The 19871-nt window shown below is 37.5% G+C and overlaps 1 protein-coding gene across 1 annotated transcript in view; it reads left to right on the top strand.

The window, feature by feature from the left end:
* The window catches only part of FOLH1B (folate hydrolase 1B), a 69592-nt gene that overhangs the window by 41460 nt on the left and 8261 nt on the right, over positions 1-19871 (top strand). The window contains exons 10-15 of the mRNA XM_032397651.1: positions 862-981; positions 3161-3243; positions 7854-7917; positions 12261-12328; positions 15143-15234; positions 16797-16887. Coding sequence (XP_032253542.1) covers positions 862-981; positions 3161-3243; positions 7854-7917; positions 12261-12328; positions 15143-15234; positions 16797-16887 — 518 coding nt within the window. The remainder of the gene's footprint in view (positions 1-861; positions 982-3160; positions 3244-7853; positions 7918-12260; positions 12329-15142; positions 15235-16796; positions 16888-19871) is intronic.

The raw sequence follows: 19871 nt of genomic DNA, 5'->3' as shown, positions 1-19871 counted from the left end.
TTTTATTTTCCATTGAAGTTAATAAGATATATAGACGCATGATTTCCACAGAATTTCAGATGACCTACAGATTAATACTTTTTATAAATAGTCTTACTTCATTATGTTTGAATTCCTTAGGAATTATGGTTATATATTTGTTACCAACAGTCATTATACATATTTTTTTTAGAAGCAGCCAAAGCTTTCTTTCAGTAATAAAGAATACTGGTATGCTTTCAGTGAGTACTAAATAATATATAAGGGGCAATTCATTGAATCTTCCTGAGTACCTATTTTGTGCTGGCTCTGTATTAGGCATGAGGGATGAAGGGATAAAATGAGAACAAGGAACCATACATTCAAGTGTGGTAACTGTTGGTCAGATATGATAGGATTGCTCTGAGGGCTGGATCGTGGGAGCAGTTCCCTCCCATTTGGAAGCTAGGAAGGAGTCATAGAGGAGGAAAATCACTGAGCTGTACCTTGAAAATTGACCAGAAGGATTAGGAAGTGGAGAACCTACTATGTGGCCACTGCGTTCTCTTACTCTGAAAATACTGGAAGCAAAGTGACAAGTAGGTAAGAGAGGAGTAACAGAATTATAAAGAGAGGCGGATGGAATCATTTCTATCCTTCTATACTTATCATTACCTCTATACTTATGATTACTATCATACGTTGAAGTATACCTTTGCTTATCACATTCATATTTTCTTCATACATCAAAATCAGAACAAAATAGGTATATTTACACAAGTCTTCAGGAACCTTGGTATCTTTCTTGGAGTCGCGAATGCTCTCTGGATGCTCTTGAGTCATTTGCAATTTGCTCCGTTGTTGACCTGGAATGACAAGTAATTCTGCAATGATGCTTTCTAGACAGATATGTCATTCTTGGAGGTCACCGTGACTCATGGGTGTTTGGTGGCATTGACCCTCAGAGCGGAGCAGCTGTTGTTCATGAAATTGTGAGGAGTTTTGGAACACTGAAAAAAGAAGGTAATATAAACAGAAAGTAAAAAGATCAACCTCTCTGAATCTCAGTGTAGTCCTCTGTAAAGTGTGTAAAATTACCACGTTTTCATATGATTGTGTGAAGGGTCACCTGAGAAGATGTGTGCAAAGTATACCACCTTAGTAGCATCGAGTACTTAGTAATACCTACTAGCATAGAACAGCTTTCAATAACTAGTGGCTATATTAGTCATGTGGGTTAGTTAATTATATTGTTTATTTATTTTTGCTTATTTATAGAATAATGTTTACATTATTGATATTCATAAAATTATAATCTAAAATAAAGGAATTCTGCTGTTAGGGGTTGCTCTTGACAACAAAGAAGGTGGAAATGGGTTTCTTCACAGGAGAGGACAAACCAAAATAGGTCATAGGCCAAAGTGTCCTGATCAGAGAACTGTGAGCAAAAGTTCCTTGGGCCCTTCTGGCCTCACATGTCAGGTCAAGTGTCCCAAGTAAGGAGATGGAAGCTTTCTCAGAAAAGTACTGGTCTCGCTGCCTAATAGGATTTCTCAAAAGTTTGATGTTTGCATTCCCACACCCCCAGCCTTGGTTTGTTCTCCCGAGATTTAGGTTTCTCCTCCTAGCACAATTGCTTCAATCATTTTAGAATCTTCTTATGAAAACAAAGATAAGATTGAGTTCAAATGGCTGCTTTTTAAAATAAATTACGCCTTGAGAGCAGAAAATCCGCGCTGTGTACTGACCCTGCAAATGAGGGTTTGGGGCTGGAAATGTGATCCAGGTTTTTTTTTTTTTTTTTAGCAACAATAAAAACAATGGCAAAAATATATTAAGTTTGCATGGTGCTCGTTTCCTCAGAGAACCAGTGTTTTCGAGTGCTCTCTATTTTGAACTCTTAGCAACCAGGGAGAAGTCTAGTTATTTCTGTTCTCGTTTCACCAATAAGCTAATCAAGGTTTATAGAATCCAGTTGTATAGCTAGTGTGTGGTGTACTTAGTATGTGGCAGGTCAGAGAACCAGGGTTTCAACTCAAATTTCTGGCTACCCATCCACAAAGCCATGTTTCTCTTTAAAACAAAATGGTAAAGGGCTCTTTTCTTTTTTTCTACACAGCTCTCTTGTATTTTAAGAACACAGAATTATGAGGGCTTGAATCTACATAGCTCATGAATTAGCTAGTGTTTAACAGTAGTCCAAAAAAATGCCATGATTTTGCAATAAGACTCCCTATGATGAATACAAAACATCACAGTGACAATGATAGCGTGCTAAGAGAATGCAGTGATGAGGAATAACAACTCATAGGAAATTTGAATAATATCATGAACAAACTTGACAAAAATAAAACACTGGACTCAGCTGTAGGGATACATATTCTTGTTAAGCACAATTGAACTATTTACTAAAATAATGACAAGTTTTTGGAGCACGTATGAAGTATTGTATTTGTAAACATGACTCCATTCAATCTTCCCCCAAATCAAGTAGTATCTTCATCTTTACCTTGCTACTCCTGGGGTACAGATGAAGAAAGGGAAACTGAGGAAGCTTGCATAACTTCCCCTCAGTCCTACTGCTAGTAAGTGAAAGAACTGGTAATTGAAATAAGATCTTTCTTGAACTCCAAGGTCAGTGTTTCTAAGTCCCAGCCGTATCACCTCCTTGTTGAGTGGTGCTGAGTTATTGTAGCGGCCACAGACATCGGTACTGCTAACAGAGCTTCTGTTGACGAATGCTGGCAGAGAAGGGAGTGAAATCACACAACCAGCTGACACTGAACAATTGTTTGTGCAATGCCAGAACGTGGAAGGGTTGTAAGGAATTTTCTCTCAGTTTTATCTGCTCTCAGAACACAAACCACATCTAGCACTTTCTTCTTTCTCTCCGGGCAGCTGCAGAACCAGATGGCTGCCTGTGTGTATCCAATCATTACACACCGATTCAAATATTATGACCTCACAGAATTTTTGCTGTGTCTACATTTTCCCCCTTTTCGGTGCAAATGTGCTCTTTTGTATTGACAAATCAGCTTTAAAAATCTCACGAAAGGAAATTACGTAAGTAAAAATTCTCACCAGAGTTCACCTTTCCTAAACAATCAATGAAGTTTTAGTGTTGTTTTTCTGTGGAGTTGTACAATATCTTGGTTATATTATGTATTGTCCCAGCATTAATGTGTCTACACATATATTTTAGGATGGAGACCTAGAAGAACAATTTTGTTTGCAAGCTGGGATGCAGAAGAATTTGGTCTTCTTGGTTCTACTGAGTGGGCAGAGGTTAGTTGATAATTTGCTACAATATAAATTTTCATTACAGCAAAGCAGTTAGGACTTAATTCTCAAGGATGTAAAAATAACAAGTGATTTCAATGAGAACGTATTCAGACTTATTTCCAAAATCTGAAACAACGCATCCTTGTTTAAAAATAACAATCTCTTTGTATTAAAGAACTGTTTGGTTTGAACTTTTGAAGCCACTTAATGTCACTTGTCAAAATGATTAATCTTCATTTTCTGGGAGTGTGACAGTAAATAAGTAAATTCACTAGAAACCAAACATCAAAATAAGATATCATTTTTTCTATTGTCCTTTCCAAATTAGCTCCTAAAGCTAACCACATTTAAATCCCTCCTTGAGCCTGAACATTAAGGTATACTTTTCACATTTATGTTCCTTATATGACTGACTCTAAATTAAATCATGGTAAAAATGAGGCAGGAAGTCTCACTGCAGAATATTTGATAGGCCCCTTTGGAAGTAATTTTACCTTTACACAGAAGATGTTATACACAAACCAAATAGTAACCACAGATCAGAAACCAGTAATGAATATGCAAAAAATAAAGAGACAGGAATCCAAATATATCACTAGAGAAAGCCAACTAACCGTGAGAGAAGAGAGCCAAAGAAGAAAGGAACAGAGAGGAACTATAAAAACAACCATAATACAAGTGACAAAATGGCAATAAGTTCATCCCTATCAAGAATTAGTTTGAATGTAAATGGACTAAACATTCCAATCAAAAGACAAAAAGCAGAATGGATAAAAAAGCAAGACCCATCTACATGCTGCCTACAAGAGATTCATTTTAGACTTAGAGACAAATGCCAACTGAAACTGAAGGGATGGAGAAACATTTATGCAAATGGATGTGAAAAGAAATCTGGGGTAGAAATACTTATATTGGACAAAATAGACTTTAAAACAAAGACTGTAACAAGAGACAAAGAAGGACACTGTATAATCATAAAAGAAACAATCCAACAAGGAGATAAAACAATTTTAAGTATTTAGGCACCCAACATGGGAGCACCCAAATACATAAAGCAGTTAACAACAAACATAAAGGAACTAATTGATAGTAATATAGTAATAGTAGGATACTTTGACACCCCATTTACATCAATAGATAGATTATCCAAGCAGAAAATCAATAAGGAAGTAGCGGCTTTGAATGACACTTTGGACCAGATGGATCTAACAGATACATTCAGAATGTTCCATCCTAAAATAGCAGAATACACATTCTTTTCAAGTCTACATGGAACGTTCTCCAGAATATATCATATATTAGGTCACAGAATAAGCCTCAACAAATTCACAAAGATTGAAGTCATACCATGCATCTTTTCTGACCAGAACACTATGAAACTATAAGTCAACCACAAAAAAAATCTGGAAAGAGCACAAATGCATGGAGGTTAAATAACATGCTACTAAACAATGAATGGGTCAACCAAGAAATGAAAGAGGAAATCAAAAAATACATGGAAGCAAATGAAAATGAAAACACAATGGTCCAAAATCTTTGGGCTGCAGCAAAAGCTGTTCTAAGAGGGAAGTTTATAGCAATACAGGTCTACCTTAAGAAGCAAGAAAAATCTCAGATAAAAAACCTAACCTTACATCTAAAAAAACTATAAAAAGAAGAACAAACAAAACCGCAAATCAGTAGAAGGAAGGGAACTATAAAGATTAGAGCAGAAATAAATGAAATAGAAACTAAAAAAACAAAACAAAACAAAACAAAAAAAACCAATACAACAGATCAATGAAACCGGGAGCTGCTTCTTTGAAAAGATCAATAAAATTGATAAACCTTTAGCTAAACTCATCAAAAAAAAGAGAGGACTCAAACAAAATCAGGAATGAAAGAGGAGAAATACCAACCAACACCACAGATATACAAAGGATTATAAAAGAATATTATGAAAAATATTATGAAAAATTATATGTGCCAACAAACTGGACAACCAAGAAGAAATGGATACATTCTTAGAAACATAATTTGGGGCACCTGGGTGGATCAGTCATTAAGCATCTGCCTTCAGCTCAGGTCATGATCCCAGGGTCCTGGGATTGAGCCCCGCACCGGGGTCCCTACTCGGCGGGAGGCCTGCTTCTCTCTCTCCCATTCCCCCTGCATGTGTTCCCTCTCTCACTGCCTCTCTCTCTGTCAAATAAATAAATAAAATCTTAAAAAAAAAAGAAACATATAATTTATATAATTTATCAAAACTGAATCAGGAAGAAATAGAAAATTTGAATAGACCAATTACTAGCAATGAAATTGAATCAGTAATCAAAAAATTCCCAACAAACAAAAGTCCAGGACCAGATAGCTTCACAGATGAATTCTACCAAAAATTTTAAAAAGAGTTAATACCTATTCTTTTCAAACTAATCCATAAAATAGAAGAGGAAAGAAAGCTTTCAAATTCATTCTATGAGACCAAGAGTACCCTGATACCAAGACCAGATAAGGACACTACACAAAAGGAACTACAAGCCAATATCTCTGATGAACATAGATGCAAAAATCCTCAACAAAATATTAGCTAACTGAATCCAATGATACATTTAAAAAACATTCACCACAATTAAGTGGGATTTAATCCTGGGTGGTTCAATATTTGCAAATCAACCAATGTGATACATCACATTAGCAAGAGAAAGGATAAAAACCATATAATCATTTCAGTAGTTGCAGAAAAAGCTTTTGACAAAGTACTATATCCATTTATGATGAAAACCCTCAACAAAGTAGGTTTAGAGGGAACATACCTCAACATAATAAAGACCATATATGAAAACCCACCCCTGACATCATGTTCAATAATGCCTTCCCTGAGGCAAGGGAGACAAAAACAAAAATAAACTATTGAGATTATATCAAAATAAAAACCTTCTGAACAGCAAAGGAAACAATGAACAATACTGAAAGCCTACGAAATAGGAGAAGATATTTGCAAATGACTTACCTGATAAAGGGTTAGTATCCAAAATAAATAAAGAACTGAGCAACTCAACACACAAAAACCAATCTGATTAAAAAATGAGCAGAAAACATGAACAGACATTTCCCCAAGAAGGTATACAGATGACCAATGGGCACATGAAAAAATGCTCAACATCACTCATCATCAGGGAAATGGGAATCAGAACCACAATGAGATATCACCTCAGACCTGCCAGAATGTCTAAAATCAAAAACAAAAGTGTTGGCAAGAATGTGGAGAAAAATGAACCCTCATGCACTGTTGGTGGGAATGCAAACTGGTCCACGCTGTGGAAACCAGTATGGAGGTTCCTTAAAAAATTAAAAATAGAATTACTATATGATCCAATAATTCCACCACTCAAATAATATGAAAAACACTAATGCAAAAAGATATATGCACCCCTATGTTTATAGCAGCATTATTTACAATACCCAAATTATGGAAGCAGCCCAAGTGTCCATCAATAGATGAATGGATAAAGAAGACGTGAGATATATATATCTCATTTTATATATATATACACACATACATCCACACATATATACACACAAACATATATGTATATATATATATATATATATAATGGATTATTATTCAGCCATAAAAAAGAATGAAATCTTGCTATTTGCAATAACATGGATGGATCTAGAGAGTATAATGCTAAGCAAAATAAGTCAGAGAAAGATGAATACCATATGTGGAATTTAAGAAACAACCAAAGGTGGGAGGAGAGAAACCTCTTGGTTTGTCTGTTTCAGATTCACCACCTAAAGTTGCATATTGTTTCTACTCCCTTTCTTACTGTCGGGATGCTTAGGAAATTACATGTTTTGGAGATTCAAAATCCACTTGATAGCTCAAAAACAACAACAACAACAACAACAACAAAAACCCAAAAACCCTGCTACACGTTTTGTCAGCATTTTACTATTGTGCAATGATCAGTCTTGACCAGTAGGTGGTGTCATCCTACAGAAGAACTTCATGCTTCTGAGTATAGTATGGAAACCACATATTTTTAACCCATAAATTTGAAATTTGAAATTATTGAATCAGGCGAGATTCTCCTCTTAAATAAAGAGATGTTCATGGGGGGGGCACCTGCGTGGGCCAGTTGGTTAAGCGTCCCATTCTTGAGCTCAGATCAAGTCTTGATCTCAGGGTCATAAGTTCAAGCCTAGTTGGGCTCCACGCTGGTGTTGAAGCTTACTTAAGAAAAAGAGAGAGAGAGAGAGATTGAGAGGGAGATGTTCATGGGAAGATTTCCACTGAGGGGTTTCTATCTTATGTCATTCATGTTTGAAAAGAGAATTTCTTAAAGGGTAAACCATGGCATGGTTAAAGGAATCAACTCCTTTTCTATTTACCATATTAAGAATATGGGTAGGTTCATCTTAAATTTTAGTCTTAAAAATGTTTTGCTTGTTATTTCTTAGAATAATCTTTATCGGAATTATTTCAAACAAACTCTGTTTTCAGAATCTTATATATCAATTTTGTGGTCAGCTTGTTTCAAATATCTCCACACAGCACATGTAGATGTACATTGTTTTAGGGGGAGGTTATGATATATGTTTATGGTTTTCTTTCTTTTTTATTATAGGAGAATTCCAGACTCCTTCAAGAGCGTGGTGTGGCCTATGTTAATGCTGATTCTTCTATAGAAGGTGAATAACGTTGGTCTCATAGGAAAAGATGCGATCTAGTACACGAACTAGTAGCAGCTACTTAGTTTGTAAATGATGCTCCAGTAAAGAAGGCAAATCCGGTACATGTGGTTAGAGACTCTGCTGCTGGTGGGTCCGGCTATGCGCTTGCCTCACAGCAGCTGGGAGCCCAAGAGTGCTAATTTGGGAAAGCAGCCCTCTCTGATTTGCTTCATCTGGCAGATTTTCTTGTCTGTGCTAGGGATCGTAAATACCTGTTCAGTGGATAAATAAATAATAGAACTAAAGATTTCTTTGGTTTTAGAATGGGGTAGCAAAAAGTATAATTTAAATATAATCCTAGTTTTATCATATCATGCATATAGATTTTGGAAAAAAATACTGATGTCCAAGTATTTTTTTCTTAATTTTTTTTCCAATTCAATGAATCGTTATTGAGCACTTCTCTCCATAATGTACTTTCCAGTATTTCAAAGGAATCAGAGGTTAGTAAAGAACAGTCTTGCACTCAGGAGTTTGTGGCTCAGTACAAATGATAAATTAGTCTAGGATACTAATATATGCAGGTACTACGAAAAGGCTAAATGGGCACCTGGGTGGCTCAGTTGGTTAAACGCCTGCCTGCGGCCCAGTGTCTGACTTCAGCTCAGGTCTCTCTCTCTCTCTCAAATAAATAAATAAAATCCTTAAAAAAATCATATTACTATTTTAAAAAAAGGCTATAATCAGACTGGTCTAGGAGTTCAAAGGAGAGAATAGTAGCAAGTTCAGGAAAAGCCTGAGAAATGACACCTAAGACTGGCCTTTAAGAACGTATTTGCTTTTGATAAGCAGAGATTTGAACAAAAGGACATCGTCAGGTCTATTTCCAAGATCAAGCAGTCCATTGCCACTACCCTCCGCACCCACTCATCTTTCTGTTCTTGACCATATGCTCCTTCCCGGACAGTGCACCTGCTGTTCTCAGTACCAGATGGCTGTGCAACACACTCTACCTGTTTAATTCTTATCCTTACAGCCTCCTCTGAACTGTTACTTTTTCAGGGAAGCCCTGTCTTTAGCACTCATCATTGCCATGGCTAAACAACTATTTGCTTTACAAACTACTTCTGTTACTAGGCTGTCTTCTTCAGCCAGGAACAGACAGGATCTTGATAACTCATGGCTTCCTAATGTCTTGTTAAAGAAACACGTGTTGCACAGGTGCAGCAAATGAATGAGTCAATGAACGCAGGGTGGGCTTTTAGAATCTTCCCTGTAGTGTAGGAGTAAACTTTCCGGATCAGCAGTAATTGAGACATTGCATTTTGCTGGAGACATGCTGCCATGTACATATCTTCTTGGTCCACCTGTCTGAGTTACATCGTCCTAGGAGGTAGTTCACGCAGTGCATTTCAGCCATCCTGCCCTCCTCTTCGTGGTGAAGGGCCTGGCCTTCCTCGTGGCACTGCCACTTCCTAGTTGTGTGACCTCAGGTTGTGACTTACTTATCGTGTCTCAGTTTTCTCACCTCTAAATAGAGTTACCGGGCTGCCTGGGTGGCTCAGTCAGTTAAGCATCTGCCTTTGGCTCAGGTCATGATCCCAGGATCCTGGGTTCGAGTCCTGCATCGGGCTCCCTGCTCAGCGGGGAGTCTGCTTCTCCCTCTCCCTCTGCCTGCTGCTCACCTGCTTGTGCTCTCCCTCTCTCGCTCACTCTTTCAAACAAATAAAGAAATAAAGTCTTTCAAAAAAAGGAAAAAAAGAGAAAAACACTTAAAAAAATAAAAAAGAGTTACCAAGAGTACGTATCTCCAAGGCTCTTATCAGGGCAAAAGCGGCTAATATTTGCAAAACTCCCGGACCTGTGCCTCTCACAGAGTGAAAGTTGAAAAATATTAGCTTGGAACTATTACCCTTACTTAGAAACACATAATCAGATGAAACACCTTTGCTACAGAGAATAAGAACTTAAACGTGTATTTTTCAAAAGTAGAATAATGTTGTCTTCATTGCTAGGTTTGTTTGTAAGATTTGATTTTTAATGGTTTTAATCATTGGAATTTGCTGATGATGTCACTCCCTGCCTTAAAATGCTGCATTGTCTCCCCATCATTCTCAGGATCAAGAGCACGTGACACCATGTTACTCGATGACTAGGATGCCACTTATCTTACTTTGTTTTATATTTAAAATTTTGTTAAATATTCATTTTTAAGATAAAACAATAAGTGATACATTGGCTTTCTCATGGTAAAATGCAAAATTTATAAATAAAGCAAAAACCTTTACCAATATTCCTCTCAAACTCAGCCCTCTCTCCGAAGGTGCTACTGTCCTCAATTTGAGGTGTTTCCATCACACTGACACTCGTCTATAGATGGTTAGCTCACACAAACCATCAGTGGTGTTGAAGGTGCTGTCTTAAGTGCTTTACATGTAAATATTTACTTAATCCAATAATCCTGTAAGGTAGGTACTTTTATTATTTTCCTTGTATAGAAGAGGAAACCTCCAATTCAGAGAGATTAAGTAACTTTCCCAAGGTCACACAGCTAATAAAAGATTGAGCTGAGACTCAAATCTAGCTGATCAACTTTATCCTTCTAACCACTACATTGTGTTGCCCCTCACTACCTTATACAGGTTTTCATTACATATTACATATTATGCTACACGGTTCTGCGTCTTCTCCTTTTCCACTCAACAGCATATTATGGAAAACTTTCCATGTCATTATATATAGATCTATCACTTGAAAACAAAAACTTCTACAGTGTTTTCGACAGAGCAATTTATGTCTCAATTCTCCAGCTGATGGTCAGATTGCTTCAATTTGTTGCAGTAAATATCTTGTTTATTTGCCTTTTTCTATACAAGTGGAGAGTGGAGAGCTACAATATCATGGCTTGGTCATGGTACACATGCATTTTGTGGTAATTCATGCTGCCAGACTACCTCTCTGACTCTCTGGTTTGCACTCCTACTAGCTCTTTATCGCTTTTAAAAATGTCAGTGGTTAAAATTTGTGCATATTTATTCTCCCAGTTGAATTTTAGAACCAGCCTTTCAAGTTCCATGAACAGTTCTGCTGGGGTGTCTACTTATTTTTAAAGCCTCAACTTTTGCTGTCCCCAGACATGGATCTGAAGCTTTGTGATAAGAGTTGCTGGCCATTCTTTGAGTACATCGTGTACTTTTATATTTCTGGGCATTTGTACAGGCTAATCCTTGATGAAGTTGTCTTAACTTTCCCTTCCGCAGGCCCCCATCATGCTTTAGCCTTCCCTCCCTGTACTCCCACAACTTCTTGAGGTCACCTCTCCTGTCTGGTTCTCATGACTCTCAAACTCATCAGACAGAATTCCTGAGGAATGGGAACGCCATCTCTGTTCTCTATTCAGAACTAGCTGGAGAGCATCTGCCTTATAAATGCATTTTTTAAAAGATTTTATTTCTTTTATTTGAGAGAGAGAGTGTGTGTGCGCATGCACACATACAAGCGGGGGGAGGGGGAGCAGAAGGAGAGAGAGAGAGGGAGAGAGAGAATCTCAAGCAGACTCCAAGCTGAGCATGGAGCCTGATGCAGGGCTCAATCCCAGGAAACTGAGACCACGACCTGAGCCAAAATCAAGGGTTGGACCTTAACTGACTGAGCCACCTAGGTGCCCCCATAAATGCATTTTTACAACAAACGTTTATTGGGTAAATGCTAAAGGCCAGGACTGTGCTAACCCCTGGCAACAAATAAGAGAACACCTGTTCCCATGGAACTTCTAGTCTGGTAGGAGGATGGAAAATAAAAAGGCAAATATTTAACATGTTTGAGAGATAACCAGTGAGAAAAATAAGCAAGGTCAAAAGAGAAAGAGCGGCTAGGATAATAGGAAGAGAGGGTGCTCCTCTAGGTAGGAAGTTCAGGGGAAAACTCTCAGAAAACATGACATTAGACTAGAGGGGGAGTTTTAAGTCATGCAGATATAATGCGTAACACTGTTCCAGGCTGAGGGAACTGTATATGCAAAGCCCCTGAGCAGGAGTCTGCTTGGGCAGAGTGGGAGGTGAAGATTTGGAGCAGTGATGGGGGTTGTTTCATGCCTGGAACTGAGGACCATGGTGAGCAGTGATGCCTTTATTGAATAGTAAGCTGGAGAGTTTTTATTGGACTTAGGTTTTTTTTTTATTATTTAATTTTATTATGTTATGTTAGTCACCATACATTACATCATTAGTTTGTTTTCTTTTTATTTTTTTTTTTATTATTATGTTATGTTAAGGATCCTTCTGGGTAAAGACCTAGGATTCATCTTTGAATGAAGGAATGAAGTAAATGAAATAAAAAACCACTCTCTCTTTATCTTCAAGGAAACTATACTCTGAGAGTCGATTGCTCCCCACTAATGTACAGCTTGGTGTACAACCTAACGAAGGAGGTAAAATAATTATGTATAATTTTAGAAAGTTTGAGTTCTACAAATGATGTTCTCTTGAGGAACCATTATTATGTTAAGCAGCTGCATTGTTTTATAACTTGTCTTTCTCTCATATAGCAAATATTACGTCTAATAAACTCCAGAGAACATTACATCTAATAACCTGTTTACATATGCTACCCCACTTCTCCCAACTACTGAAGCAGCCCTGGGGTAGCATTGTGTCTACCATCCCCATTTGAAATCGAGAAAACTGAGATCAAAAAGCATTAGCCCCCAGAGTCATACAACTCGTGCAATAGCTGAACCGGGACTTGGTCCTGTGATTTCACTCCTTAATTTTAAAACTGATTTATACTCCTTCAAGTAATGATATCAGTTAGCCCAGGACGCAGGAAGAGTTGAAGTTTCTAAGTGATTGAGAAGGAGTATGTCGTAAAAACAGCAAGCGCTGACTCCAGGGTCCAGTCGTTTTGGGGCAGAGGCTAGGGGAGACCATGTACCCCCCCTTCCTGACTTCTGGCCTTGAGCTGCACTCCACTGAGCCCCACTGAACTGGCTGACAGCTGAAGTTCTCTTATTTCTGACAGCAGCACAGGATCCCGAACCTGCCAGAGAGATTGTGCCTGAGTTCCTCCAGGACTGACAGGCAGCTCTTCACTTTCCTTGTCCTGATCCTCAGTCTACTGGGCCTAGCGTTCATCATCATGAAGAACTTGTTGCTTGGCGGATTTTGTTGTTACTGCTACTTATCTGATTTGAACTGGAAAGGAAAAAAAGACTTGCCTGTTTAATAGAATTACCAATTGAAGTATAATTACCAAGGAAAACACAATCATTCCCCTTCAGATAGGGGTTTTCAGTAAGACTTACATGTCACTAACCTTTGGTTTCAAAAGCATGGAATGTAATCTTATGACTTAGCTTCTCCTCTAGGAATAGAAAAAAAAAAAATTCATGTCGTTACTCAAGAGCTGCATCATTTGCCTGCAGTTTTATTGATTTCCATGAAGTGTGTAAAAATTTAAATATCTGCGACAGGGTGTTTCTGAGAATGTTCACTGTTCATGTAATTTAAGGCAAATGCTAAGGAAGCTTGGCAGTTATATTTGTTTTCTGGCTGGTTTGGTGGCATCCGGAGACAATTGCAAAAATACTACCCTCTAGGTCAGATTTGGAATTATGTGATGCTTGACAGTTTGGGGGTTTGTTTTATTCTGTTTTATTTGGGGAGAGTGATTTATAGCATTTTACGTTTGAGTGATAAACTGAGCATTTAGTACTGTATTTCTACACTGTTTAAATGTGCATTTCTTAGAATAAATGCAGCAGTGCTGTTCCTTATATCAAAATTTTGTGTCAATTTATAAGCTTGAGTGAAATTCTTTTGTTGCCTATTTATTCATATTTTACAAATTAATAACATAATTTCTGTTAACCTAAGTTCTGACTCTCTCCTCATGCTTATGCGAATTTATTTGTGTTCCCATAGACCTTTCCACCTAGCACATTGCATTCCACATTTTTACCTGTAGTTCTCACTCGTAGAGAGTATGTAATGTAGTCTTATTGAGCTTCGTATCCCTGGCATTCACAAAAAGTCTTAAACAACATAGGTACTCTATAAACTTTTAAAAATTAAATTTGTTGAAAAACAGAACATAGGGGCACCTGGGTGGCTCAGTTGGTTAAGCGACTGCCTTGGGCTCAGGTAATGATCCCGGGGTCCTGGGATTGAGTCCCACGTCAGGCTCCCGGCTCAGCGGGGAGCCTGCTTCTCCTTCTGACCCTCTCCCCTCTCATGCTGTTTCTCTCTTGCTCGCTCTCTAATAAATAAATAAATAAAATCTTTAAAAAAAATAGAACATAGGACTTTTATTAAATATAATATAAAAACGTTGTATACCATATAATGTGTAATAAATAACCCGTGAATAGTGATGGAAAATTTATAATTAAAGTTTAGTTTGTGAAATGTTTTCGGCATAACATCTAATGCGCTAGATTTCAAGAATAGGTCTAGAACTCAATATTAGGTCATATTTTTTTTCCTTAGTTTTCTCATCTGTAAAACCAGAAAATGTATTTAAAGCCCAATATTTAACACAATTATAATAAATAATTAAATAAAATATTATTGCATTTGTTTTTATTGTGTATTATTTAATGACTTTAGCAACCTTACTGACAAGAAGCAATATTAAAAGAAATACCTTCTCTTAATCACCTTGCTTCCTTTCATTTTCTTTTTTTTTTAAGATTTTATTTATTTATTTGACAGAGACAGAGATAGCGAGAGCAGGAACACAAGCAGGGGGAGTGGGAGAGGGAGAAGCAGGCTTCCCGCGGAGCAGGGAGCCCGACGTGGGGCTCAATCCCAGGACCCTGGGATCATGACCTGAGCCGAAGGCAGGCGCCTAACGACTGAGCCACCCAGGCGCCCCCATTTTCTTTTTTATAAGAGGAGAGAAATGTGTGTTTTTGAGAGCAGCCTCCCTCAATTCAGAAAAAATAGCCCAAAAAATCTTACAATATGACCATTCATTTGCATACAGTAGCTTGGTAATAATTTGGCCTTCTTTTCCATACACGTCATGTATTTTTTATAATAGTCACACATATATAATAGCATGAACATTTTCCCCTATTGTCAGAAACTCATTGTTATAATTCTTAATGACTGCTAATGTATGAATTGTATCACGTGTTTTGCTGAATATAGTTTAGTTATTCATTCCCTGGTTAATGGACATTTAAATTTTAAAATATCTGATTTATAAGTATTTTCTTTTTTTTCCCTTTTAATCTGTGTAGCTCCAAAGCCCCGATGAAGGTTTTGAAGGCAAATCTCTTTATGAGAGCTGGAATGGAAAAAGTCCTTCACCGGAGTTCAGTGGCATGCCCAGGTAAGCAAACAAGACTTTCTACTGGATAGAGCGTAGGATTGGGTTGAAAATGAAAGTGTATTTTCTTTCAGTGATAAAGGGAAGGCAGTGCTTTGTTTCTCAAATAAAATATTACTGTGTGTTTTGAAGTTAAATCTATAGGCCATCTAAAAGTGGTTCTTTTTTGAGCAGGCAGTGTATAAGTCGAAAGTTATAATGGTGGAAAGTAGTTCCCCTCACATTTCTGTCCCTTAGTTACTTGATACATTTTCTTTTTTCTGAATATCATACAGTTAAAAAATAGTTACTCTAAGAAAAATATAGGCATCATTTCAATATGGTTATGTCTTCACAAGCAAGGTTAGAGGAATAAATATCTCAGAGATATAGATTGATTATAGGTAAGATTATACCTATCAAGAGTATGAATAACTAAAAATTTTTAAGGTAGGATTTACATCTGAATTATCTAAAAAAAATTCTTTTAACTTTATCATGAACAACAAATACAGACGATAAAATAAGTTGAGGGAAAATATTTTCCAACTTAATGAATCTTTAAAAAAAAAGTAACTTATGCAGTTGTGATACTATGATTTATAATAGGAAGTATATATTAGATCTTTGGCCCCTTTCGTGGCACAGAGAGCTCCCAAAATCTTTAGAATGTTCTAAGTGATGAAAGAGACAAGGGTGTCTCTTTTTGCGTTAGCAGGGTGACCTTTGGACCCCACCTAAGGATGCGGGCTGATGGCCAGGAGAACCAACTATATAATTAGAGAATTGGGACTTTCAGTCCCAGCCCATGAGCAGAGGTTGAATCACTTTGCAATGGCCAATGATTTAATCAATTGTGCCTTTGTAATGAAGATACAAACCCAAGAAGACAGGGTTCAGAGAACTCCCACGTTGGTAGATACATGGAACTTAGAGCAGAGTGGCATACCTGGGGAGGGCGTGACAGCTCAGCACCCTTTCCCCACACCTTGCCCTCTGCACCTCCTCCATCTGGCTGTTCCTGAGTTACATCCTTTTATAATAAACCAGTGATCTAGTAAATAAAATGGTTCTCTGGGTTCTGGGAACAGCTCTAGCAAATTAATCGAAAGCAAGGAAGGGAACTTGGGAATCTCCAATCTGTAGCCCGTTGGTCAGAAACACAGATAACAATCTGGGTTTGTGGTTGGCTTCTGAAATCAGTGGAGGGGCAGTCTTGTGGGACTGAGCCATTCACCTGTGGAATCTGGTGCTACCTTCAGTGTCAGAACTGAGTTGAGTTGGAGGACACCCAAGCATTGCTTGTCGCTGATATGGGAAACACCACACATCCCCCTCCACATGTTGGAATTGGGTCCAGGAACCCAAAAGAACAATGGTCCCTACTACCCAAAACAGTCTTATGGAAGTAGATACTTTATGATCAGGACTGATATTCCTCTCAATTACTTTTTGTTGTTGCTTGTCTGACGTGATTTTTATAAAGAAAAATGATATTTATAAGAGCAAGAATGGAGTTTAATTAATCTTTAATTTGTACTCACTGAAGAAACTACTCAAATAACCTCCTATTTTATCCCTAAAAGGATTAGTAAGTTGGGATCTGGTAATGACTTTGAGGTGTTCTTCCAAAGACTTGGAATTGCTTCAGGCAGAGCACGGTACACTAAAAATTGGGTAAGTCTGTCAGTACTTTTTTCAAGATTACTTATGAATATATTTTAGCTACACAAATAATTCTGGAATAGAAAAAATGTGACATAAGCCCTAGAGAAATAGAGGAATTTAAAGCAGAAGTGGTTGAGGTCGTGCTACTATCACATGGGGTAATGCCTGAATCGGGTATCCTAAGCCTTAGAACTTGAACTTGCATGTTCTCCCTTAAATATATTTTCTGTTTCATTAGGTGGCATTGCTTTCACCCAGTTACTTACACTAGAAATGTAGAAATTGTCTTTGACTCCTCCCTACCTGTTATTCCAAAGATGAATTAGTATCCAGACCAGCAGATGTTTGGATTTTTATCCCATTCTATCTCTAGTCAGTAAACATGAAAATTATGCTCTATGGCACAAGAAGCAATGAACACATATACAGGTCATGATTTTTTTTCCTACTGTTGTTGCCACTGATGGTAATGACAATTTTATAGTTTCTATGTTTACCAAAGTAACATAGGAACATAGTTCACAAAATGTCATACAGTTCTGTAACGGTGCATGATGAAAAACACTGGTCCCTTATTCCACTTGCAGGCTTGTCCCATCTCTAATTCTGTTCAACAGATTCACATTTTTTCAACTTTTTTGTTGGTTTCATCTGACATCTATCTGCATGCTTATACATGCTATGCTCCTGCTATTTATTTATTTTTCAGTTTGATGTATCATCCATTTACTTCTCATGAGGAAAGATAGGCATTTAGCGTTTATCACTTTTTCTCCCAACTCCCAAATACTTTCCCTCATTGCATTTTCTCAGTCTATCATTTTACCATACTTGTGGATTAGAATATCTTTTTTTTTCGCCCTCCATGTATCCATAACTAATTCACCACAAAGTTTCAGGGTATTCAAACCCATAGGGTGATCTGGCAGATTTCTTTTTCCCCCTTGGGTTCTTCTTCTCCTGCTCCTCTGGATTCTCTGGTGGTTTTCTTTGCCTGTGACACAGCTCTTGCCTGTGAAATTTTCTTTCATTGAGAAGTCTGAGAGACCTTCACTTCTCTCCTGTTTTGCATCTTCTCTTTCCTGGATTTTGTCTCTTCCTTTTTCTTGTTTACTCTTTAGTATGTTTGGAGCACATCCTTCAGGAACTTCTTGAAAAGGGTGTATCAAAGCAAAAGCCCTTGTGTGTCTGAAATACATTTATACCACACACAATTTTTGGATAGTTTCTGTGGGCACAAAGTTTTGGTTGAAAATCCTATGTCTTCAGAATTCTGAACTCATCCCTCAGTATCTTCCAGGCTTCAGGATTGCTGTTGAGAAATTTGGTGCTATTTGACCCCTGATCCCTTGGCTCTGATTTTTTCCTTTTATTGAAGTATAATTGGCATTCAATATCTTATTAGTTTCAGGTGTGTATCATAGTGATTCAGGATTTTTAAGCATTACAAAATGATCCCCACAATATCTAGTTACCATCTAACGATATACAAAGTTATTACAATATTACTGACTATATTCCCTGTGCTGTACATTAACATCTCTAGGACTTAGTTATTTTATCACTGAAAGTTTGTACCCCTTAAAGCCCTTTACCTATTTTCCCTGCCCTCTAACCCTTCCCCTCTCTGGTAACCAACAGCAGTTTGTTTTTTGTATCTGTGAGTCTGTTTTTGTTTTGTGTGTTCATTTGTTTTGTTTTTTAGATTCCACATATAAGGAATCGTGTGGTATTCTGTCTTTCTCTGACTTATTTCACTTAGCATAATACCCTCTAGGTCCATCCATATTGCAAATGGCAAGATTTCATTCTTTTTTATGGCTGAGTAATATTCCTGTGTGTGTGTGTGTGTGTGTGTGTGTGTGTGTGTGTGTGTATGATGGACAATTAGGCTACTTCCATATCTTGGCTGTTGTAAATAATGCAGTGAACATAGAGAGTGCATGTATATCTTTGAATTAATGTTTTCATTGGCTTCTTATAAATACCCAGCAGTGGAACTTCTGGATTGTATGGTAGATCTATTTTTAAATTTTTGAGGAATCTCCTTACTATTTTCCACAGTGACTGCACCAGTTTGCATTCCCACCAACAGTGTATGAAGGTTCATTTTCTCTACAACCTCGCCAACACTTATTATATTTTGCCTTTTAGATAATAGCCAATCTGACAGGTATGAGGTGATATTGTGATTTTGATTTGCATTTCTCTGAAGATTAGTGATGTTGAACATTTTTTTATGTACGTGTTGGACATCTGTGTGTCTTCTTTGTAAAAATGTCTATTCAAGTCATCGGCCCTGTTTTTTTCCTCCTTTGCCCAGTTTTTAATCATGTTGTTTGTGTTTTTGATACTGAGTTGTGCAAGTTCTTTAAATATTTTGGAGAGTAAATCCTTAATGGATGTATGATTTTCAAATATCTTCCCCTGCTCAGTAGGTTGCCCTTTCCTTTGGTTGATTGTTTCCTTTGCTGTGCAGAATCTTTTTATTCTGATGTAGTCCCATGTGTATATTTTAGCTTTGCTGCCCTTGCTGGAGGAGACTGGTCCAAGGGAATATTGTTAAGGCTGTGTCAGAGAGCCTACTGCTCATGTTTTCTTCTAAGAGTTTTAATGTTACAGGTCTTCAGTTCAAGTCTTTCATCCATTTTGAATTTATTTTTGTATATGGGGTAAGAAAGTGGTCCAGTTTCATTCTTCTGCATGTAGCGGTCCAGTTTTCCCAGCACTATTTATTCAAGAGACTGTCCTTTCCCCACTGTGTCATTCTTGCCACCTTTGTCATTGATTAAATGACCACATATGTATGGATTTATTTCTGGGTTCTTTATTCTATTTCATTCATTGATCCATGTGTCTGTTTTCACACCGATTTTTTTTAAAGGAAGGTGTTAGTATCTTCCATGTTGTCCTTGGTGTGCATGTGTGCCTTGGTTATGCCATTTTTCCTCACACTGGGCTGGGCACAGAGTGGGCCCTTTGGTCTGGAAACC

This window comes from Phoca vitulina, unplaced genomic scaffold (genome assembly GCF_004348235.1).
Source record: "Phoca vitulina isolate PV1807 unplaced genomic scaffold, GSC_HSeal_1.0 scaffold101, whole genome shotgun sequence".
Classification (NCBI taxonomy): Eukaryota; Metazoa; Chordata; class Mammalia; order Carnivora; family Phocidae; genus Phoca; species Phoca vitulina.
This window is presented reverse-complemented; position numbering and strand designations above follow the sequence as displayed.